The sequence below is a fragment of the Nothobranchius furzeri genome, chromosome 18 (assembly GCF_043380555.1).
Source record: "Nothobranchius furzeri strain GRZ-AD chromosome 18, NfurGRZ-RIMD1, whole genome shotgun sequence".
In the NCBI taxonomy this organism is placed as follows: domain Eukaryota; kingdom Metazoa; phylum Chordata; class Actinopteri; order Cyprinodontiformes; family Nothobranchiidae; genus Nothobranchius; species Nothobranchius furzeri.
Window position 1 is genome coordinate 37,010,476 of NC_091758.1, and position 8,036 is coordinate 37,018,511.

General features: G+C 44.8%; 1 protein-coding gene across 2 annotated transcripts; it reads left to right on the forward strand.

Moving 5' to 3' along the window:
• The first annotated feature begins 4,934 nt into the window (after nucleotides 1–4,934).
• marcksl1a (MARCKS-like 1a) lies at nucleotides 4,935–7,640 on the forward strand. 2 transcript variants are annotated; one of them, XM_054741474.2, is made up of 3 exons: nucleotides 4,935–5,037; nucleotides 5,154–5,264; nucleotides 6,262–7,640. In XM_054741474.2, the coding sequence occupies exons 2-3, from the start codon at nucleotides 5,181–5,183 to the stop codon at nucleotides 6,796–6,798; spliced, it is 621 nt and encodes a 206-aa protein (XP_054597449.2). In that variant the 5' UTR covers nucleotides 4,935–5,037; nucleotides 5,154–5,180; the 3' UTR covers nucleotides 6,799–7,640. The 2 variants fall into 2 exon arrangements, with proteins under 2 accessions (XP_054597449.2, XP_015825939.3); XM_015970453.3 differs by having other exon boundaries at nucleotides 4,957–5,264.
• Nucleotides 7,641–8,036: the final 396 nt, after the last annotated feature.

Here is an 8,036-nt window from a genome sequence, read left to right on the forward strand (position 1 = left end):
TCTGTTGGATTTGGCCCGTGAATTATGTTAACTGAGCGGGTTGTCGATCAGCGACTGAGAGAGAGGGAGGGAGATTGTCTGCTCACACAAGAGAGAGGATCGGAGGACGTTCCTCCAAACACGCGTTATTATTTTCATAATTTAATTATTGTTTCTCCTGGAAGCGCTCCGTCAGACCGAGTGCTGTGATGTCGGGAGGTCCGGTCTTGGGGAGGGAGCGGGGTGAGGGACGGCGGCAGCAGCGTAATCATCTGTCTCTTTTATTTAGGGACACGGAGAAGTTAAAAGGAGAGAAAAATAGAAGATAGAATTTCTTGTTCCACTTTAGTCTTTTGTTTCATGAAGATAAACTGATGTTAAATTCAGCTTAAAGAGAAACTGGGAGGAAGCTTTGGTCCATTTTAAGTTACAGGAGATCTTGTCTCTTCTCTGCTCCTCCAGAGACAGCATGGACATGAGGGTTACATGGTGAGGGTCCCACAGGACAGGTTAGTGCAGTCACACAGCCGAGCTGGAGGGGGGCAGGTGTTGTCCTGCTTTGTATTGCAAGCTTGTGTGTCATGTGTATTACAGCCAGCGATCCAAACAGCAGCACCACCACCCCCACCCCCCATCCCCCGGCCCTCTTGCTTCTGGGTTGCTTTTTTGTGTGTGGCCCTCGGACCATTATAATTGAGGACCCCTGGCCTAAAGTTTAATCTCCCAGCCGAGACTAAAATCTCCAAACGGCACGGGCCGTGTGGACGTCCCACTTTAACGTGCGCAGACCCCACCAGAGCCAGGAGCCGACTCGTGTCACAGGAATGTCAAACCCTGACTGAGACGTGCATTCACTAGATGCTGCTGAGATTGCAGGTTACTGACTCATATTGGGAGAATGTATGAAGTGGTTAGTGGTGGTGAGGGAGGGGGTGTAAAGCCCTCTGGGCTCTCTACTACAGCAGGCTCAGCCCACTGGATGGCTGGAGATCATTCTCTGGGTGGCGTTAGCATGCCTCACATACCATGGCCGTGACATGTTAGCTTGAGTGTGTTTGTGTGGTGGGAGACGTGTGTGTGCTGTCAAATGGATGCGTTGCAAAGAAATGGAGCTAAGTAGGTTTCGCTCCAAGACAAGGAAATAAAGTGATGGTATCAGTTCAGTTGGTCCTGGTCTCTTCCTCTGGTCGCCCAGCTTTTTAGTGCTGCTGCTGGACCTCGACGGTCATGCCAAGGTTCTGATTGGATCAATCACGGATTGACCCATGATGTAAGGCAGAACTCTCCTGGGAAACATCACTGGGTCTGGGTGTTCAAAAATGTCCGTGTTTGTTTCGTCAAAGCGGTCGAGCTGCCAAGAGGCTCCATCAGTCTGAATAGAGTGCTTTCACTAGTGTCAGTGTGAAAGTCCCACATCAGTAGCCAGTGAGAATCATGGTGGTGTTTGGTCAAACTGCAATAGTTTCACTTTTTTTTGACAAAAACAAGATCATGTAAGTGAATCTTACCTATCAAAATGTACAAAGAGAGCAAAGAGCCACGTTACTGAATGGATAAGCTTCCTTAAGCGCTCCTATTCAGATATGGTCAACTATAAGGTCTTTGTACCATGTCCATGCAAATGTTTCGCACCCACGAAGAAAAATATTTATCACAACAAGATCAATTAGGGCGGCTAACGTCTCAACAGAAGGGGTCGTCTTTGTCGTTGTTTCTTGTGATGAGGACATCAGCAACTATGTTTGCGTCTCCTGGTGTGACCAATATGACCAAACATCTGCGTTCAGGTATGCGACAACATGGTAAAACACTTAAGTGTACACTCCCTATAGCATATTTCACATAATACAGGATCACAGGGTTTCTTCAGTGAAAATTGGAAATGTTCTGGTATTTTTAAACGAAATTGCTGTGAAAAGCTAATTATTGGAATTTGAAGGTGTCAAAATTAAAGTTGGAATGTCAAGAAAGAAAGTAGAAATATTTCCAATCCAAGGAATTTAACCCCTTTCTGACTATTATTATTATTGCAAACGATGTCATCTAGTAAAATGGCTGAATTTAGATAAAAAATCATGAAGGACTGGAATGTTTTCACAACCCGCTAAAGCAGAAACGGTTGAGTCGTCGTTTTCCGTCTGATGTAAAGATTCATAGCAGAGCTCTGTTTCCATCTGGACCCTTTTAGATGTGACACACTCTGAGCCTGATCACTGCTGCCTCCTTGACCATTTCTAATCTGGTTTGAGGCGATACCGGTACAGAATCTGCCCACGCTCGTGTGCTTAACAATATGTTGGTGGCAACTGATACTGGTTCTCATGTCCTGTTAGACCTTTCAGCTGCCTTAGCATCCTACTTAGGAGGCTTGAATTATCATCATCATCATCTTTATTTCCTTTGCACTTTCCATCATCCAAGAGGCGAACCAAAGTGCTGCACAAGTACAAAAAAATTTTAATCAACAAAATATACCTAAAAACAAACAAAAACATGAAACAAAAGTAAAGAATGTCCCTAAAAAACAAGATAAAATGATTAGAATACTACAGGATAAAAATGAGCTAAGTTGTATAAATTATCTAAAAATGTAGCTGACTCGTGTGCTGAGGGAACGCCACTGTTCAAAGTGAGTTTTTATTTGACTCTTAAAAACCGGCAGTGAGGATGCTTTGTCTGACCATGAGTGGAAGATCATTCCACAGCTTGGGGGACAAAACTGAGAAAGCCCTACCTCCTCTAGTCAAGAATTATGGGCAGGACGGCTCCCAATGACGAGCCGGCTCCCGCTGTTCACCTCAGTTCGCGACTGACACATCACTACTCTCCATCTGTGCTGCTTCCCTGGGGTGCACCTCAAGATTCAATCCTGGGGCCACTCCTCTTCTCATTCTACTTGCTATCGCTGAGAAGCATTTTTGCAAAACTTGGGCTGAGTTACCACCTCTATGCAGATGACTGTCCGATTTATTTGGCTTTAAATAAACCAGACTCTTCTCGCCTACTGGTTGACTGCCTCTCTGAAATCAAAAAGCAGCTTTCAGCTAACTTCCTATGCCTCAACGACAACAAAACTCTTGCTATTCTTTTTTACCTAAAACATCTGAATCATTCACCTGCTGACACCTCTTTCCCCTACCTAAACATGAAACCCGGCGTGACTAGTTTGGGAGTGAAACTAGACTCTGATTTTTCCATGGTCTTGCAAATTAAGGCTGCAGTCAAGTTTTTCAACTGTGCCGCAATACTCAAAGTCCATAATCAAGAGACCTTATCTGAAGTCTGTTATCCATGCCCTTATGATTGGAAGTTTTTAAGTTCTGTGGAAGAAACCAAAAGGCTGCACAATGTATTTAATGGGAAGCCAAAGTCACATCCATCTATTTCCTATCCTTGGGTCCCCTAATGTCAAAAATATGAATGAGATTTATGGAGCGATAAAAGTTGTTTTCTAATCCCATTTGACATGTGCCATGGATTTCACATGTGACGCATTTTGATGCCAGGAAAGCGCTTACTTTCAACAGGTGGCAAAAGTTACTTTAAAGTGACAGTGTGTATTTTTCCTGGCAATGGGGGCAGTAGATACCTAAATTGTTGCAAACCAGCTATATTTTTGTGTTGGAGTAAGACCTTACCAACGGATCCCCGCTAGGGTAAAAGAGCCCTGTGTAGTGCAAACTTCAGTAAAAAGAGAAGCAATGAGTAAAGACGTAAATGTGTAAAACAACAACATTTATGCATGGTGAACATTTTGTAACCGTTTGTTACAAATTGTAAATGTATTTTGTCTGCAAGGGCTCCCGTAGAAGGAAACATGGCATCTAACATAGCGTCGCCTGGAGACTTAGACCTGCTCCCGTTTATTTCAGACCTGATTTTTATGGTTATATGTTTGGAAGCCGCCAATATTTTTCAAAAACTGGGAATCATTTAATAAAATTTAATAACATTTTAATGGATATTTCCAGAAATGAATGATAAAAATGACACATTGTCCCTTTAAGTTTTGTGCGAAAAGGAAAACACGCAGAGGGCTACAACTGCTCGTCCCACAACATTTATGTCACCAAACAAGACACGGAAAGAAGAAGGAAAAGAAAAATGGCTGTGAGTTTAGCTAGCTTCACATCCATCTTCCAGAACAAAGAAGCATTAAACGTGGAGAAATCCACTATAAATCTGGTTATGTGGAGAGCAGCCATGCTGGAGGAGAAGAGATTCTGTTGTGACATCTTATATGCAATGTCTTATTTGTCATTTTTGTTCCTATTTTTACAAGCAGTGGTAAAGACTCTGACACTACTCACCTGCTGGGTTCCTTATATAGGAAACTTTTTTTCTGATTGGCTTAATGAATGAATAGTATTGGAATGTTTACTGTGTGAAGTGCCTTGAGACGACTCTTGTTGTGATTTGGCGCTTTATAAATAAACTTGAATTGAACTGAAAGTAAATAAATCTCAGATTACATGAAAGACATTTTGAAAACACACATAATTATTTATTGTTTAAATTGAAGTCAAATGTGTGATTCAGGGCTTAAAGCAAAGCAGACCAGAAAAGAACTTTTATAGTATTTTTGTTGTTGTTGTATTGGTGAAGGGGGGTTAAAGCTCCCCCTAAAATAGTTTCAGTTTTATTGTTTTCTTTGTTAAAATATAAAAAGAATAAATACATTTAAACGCTTTTTCCGCGTTCCCTCCTTGCTTTTGCACTGGTCTGAGCTCTTCTTGGTTGATCCATGAAATCTTTTTCTTTCTGGACTTTCTTTAACATTAGATTCGCAGCTAAGTAAAGTTTGAAATGTGGAAAAAGTCCGTATGAGCTGCTTGTTGCAGCGACAGCGGCTGAACGAGGCCCCTCCCCCCGCCTGCTGTGGATTGGACGGAGCGCGGATGCCCCGCCCAGGGGGCGGAGACTGAGGTCGATTTTGAGGCGCGGTTGAGATACTCACGGCAGTCTGTCTGCCACCCTTTAATTTGCGCTCGGCCGCCGTGGGGTTCACACTCACAGAGAAGGAGGTCTGCTTGTTTCCACATCTTAGAAAGGAAGGAGGTCAGTTGGGATTTTTCACCTCCTTGGAAAGAGACCATACGCAATTCCCAGAGCTGGATTTTTAAACCTCCCAAACTCCTCGGGGTTTTTCTTTTTCACTTTTCTTTTTTGTTCAGAGCACCTGAAGGAAAAAAAACATTACGATGGGAGCCCAGTTGTCCAAGGGTGGAGTAGCTGTTGACGGGAAAGCCACCGCCGACCCAGCTGCTGCCAAAGCCAACGGCCAGGTGAGTGATGGAGGCCGGATCTGGAGAGGGGCGCACAAGCGGGGAAGCCACATGGCACCCAACGCCCACTGGCAGCGTGGTGCCCAGCCGGGCTCAGAGCCGCTTCTGCTGCCCTAACCTCCACCCTCTGATCGCAACAAAACAACCAAACCGATTCTAAACTGTTGAATGGGTTGGTGCTATCGAGCGTCCCACCGCAACCCCGATCAGCGCGCACCACCCTGGTGTCTTTGTTCCATGTAAACCCGTCTGCTGCTCCCAGAGGGACGAATCACCCGCAGATATTTCACAAAGTGCTCATATTCTAGTCTAACTCTGTGTTTGAGGCGCTCGGGTTGGCTGTGGCTCTTGCGTCGAACAAAGGATGCGAGGCGAGCGGCGCAAAGGATGCAAATGCGCTCTGCTCGAGGCGCATTTTGCGGATTTGCAGACAAAGCGCGGCGAGAGGCGCCACTTTAGACCCCAGTTCCCCCGAACCAGCAGACTCAAAAACAAGCTGTTGTTTTAGTAAAGCGAGTTATTGGAAAGCAGCTGTATTTTGTCTGCGGTATGATGGCAGGATTAGGTCGTTTAGAGACCGGATTAGGATTATTTAGTATTTTTGGGGGGCGCTTTGTGAGCAGGATCGCTTCCTGTATGGTGATGTGAATTGAAAACCCCATTAATGAAGTATTTGATACGTGATGTGGAGTGACAAGAGCCTTGTCCACAGTAATCACACAAGATGCGAGTTGCGGCTCCACGGGTGAAGGCTAGAACCTGGTTTAACGGGGATTCCTTTGTTTCCCAATTTAACTGACCGTGGTGGGGCTCTTCGCAAATCTTTGCTGCCCCCTCGCGTCCGTTCAGAGTAACGACAGACAGAAACAGCTGTTTGATCCTGTAATCCATGCCTTTCTGGTGGCATGCGTGAATGTGATGATTTTTGAGGATCTAGATGGTGATATTCTACTTTGGTGATTTGAGACCATGACTAATGAGGAACCTTTTCCTGCAGGAAAATGGCCACGTGAAAACCAACGGCGATGTTACAGCCAAGCCTGACGGGGAAGTGGCCGCAGCCGATGGAAATGGAACTGCAGAGCCAGCCAAAGAAGGCGAGGCCAGCGGTGGAGATGCCATTGAGCCCGCTCCTGCTGCTGAGGGTGAGCCCACCAAAGCAGAGGGGGAGGCTGCGAAGGACGGCAAGAAGAAGAAGAAGTTTTCCCTGAAGAACTCATTTAAGTTCAAAGGCATCTCACTGAAGAAGAACAAGAAGAGCAGCGAGGAAGGCAAGGAGGAGACCACCTCCCCCACGACCGAGGACAAGCCAGAGGAGAACGGCCACACGGCCAAAGAAACCAAAGAGGAGACGCCGGCCACGGAGGCCAAAGAAGGAGAGGAAGCCGCCGCCGCTGCTGCGCCTGCACCTGAGGAAGAGGCCAAGGCAGCAGAAGAGGCTCCACCAACAGAGGCGGCCCCCGCCGAGGAGGCTGCCGCCCCCGCCGAGGACACAACACCTGCAGCCTCTGAGGGCGAGGCCGTGGCAGAGTGACTGCCTCCAGCCACAGTACCTGAACTGATTTTTCCAAAATGAAAGTATATAAATATATATATGAGAGACATGTGCCACATTCTCAAAGTTATAAACAAAACGACAAAAAGAAGACGACAAAAGGATATATCACGTTTGCTGATTCAACCACCAGTTCACTGCCTTTTATTAGTTCTCTGACAGACGGATTCTCACCGGGCCCTCTCATGATGTCGGCTGGCGTCGCCCCTCCCCCTCATGGTACACACAGGGACTGGCGTGTGGCGAAGGTAATGGATTGGATGTGGAGCGAATCAGGAATACTGACTTATTTTCCCAAATCACGGAAAAGCATCCTTTTTTAACAGCGTGGCGGCCCTATAACATGTTATTTTTTCATCTTTTTTGGGATCTAAGAAAATTTCACTGAGCAGGGCAAGACCACCTTTCACTCAAAATGACTGTTATACGGACACATCAATCTATCAAATGATCTTATTACTTTTTAGATTTTACATTCCTATGCTTTATCCCCAAATTTCAAGTATTTTGTCATGTATAGAAAAGAGAAAATCGAATAGGGGAGGTTGGAAAGGAGCTTTGTCTCTTTGTTCGTGCATTTTGATTCTTTTTCTGGCTAAAAACACATTCAAGCTTCTCGAGTATTGCAGTGTTCACATTTCAGAGTTTTATGACGCGGGGGTCGGGGTTGTGTACAAAAATGTGAGCTTTTTATCTGCAAACTGTCACTGTAAATATGTTTTGGCCGATTATTTTTGGTTCTCTTTATTTTGCTATCGTTTGAAGACGTTAATGGTTTTATTGTAACTTTTAATAAGGGTAAATAAATGTTCGATCCCCTCTGTCTGAGTTTTGTCTCGTCATTCTCCCTCTTCACACACAAAACAATACACTTGAAGAAAAACGAATATAGCGCCTGATGGCCAGATTAAAGTATAACAATGATTGATGCAAAATTTATTCTAATGAAATATTTGAGATGTGGAAATGTCCAGAAAATGCAGGTAAGACTAGAATGGACTAGAGAAAGAACTTCAACTTTTAATGCAGTAACAATAAACTGCATTACTTCAAATCAGCATGGCTTCATTGTAGGCTACTGTGGTACAATTTGTTGCATTTTGAAAAAACAAAGACTTGGATTCATGATAAAGGACCCACACTTTTCATTCTTGTTCACTCTGATGGTGATGAGCTACACTGCAGCCACAGCTGCCCTGGGGCGCACTGAGGAAGGC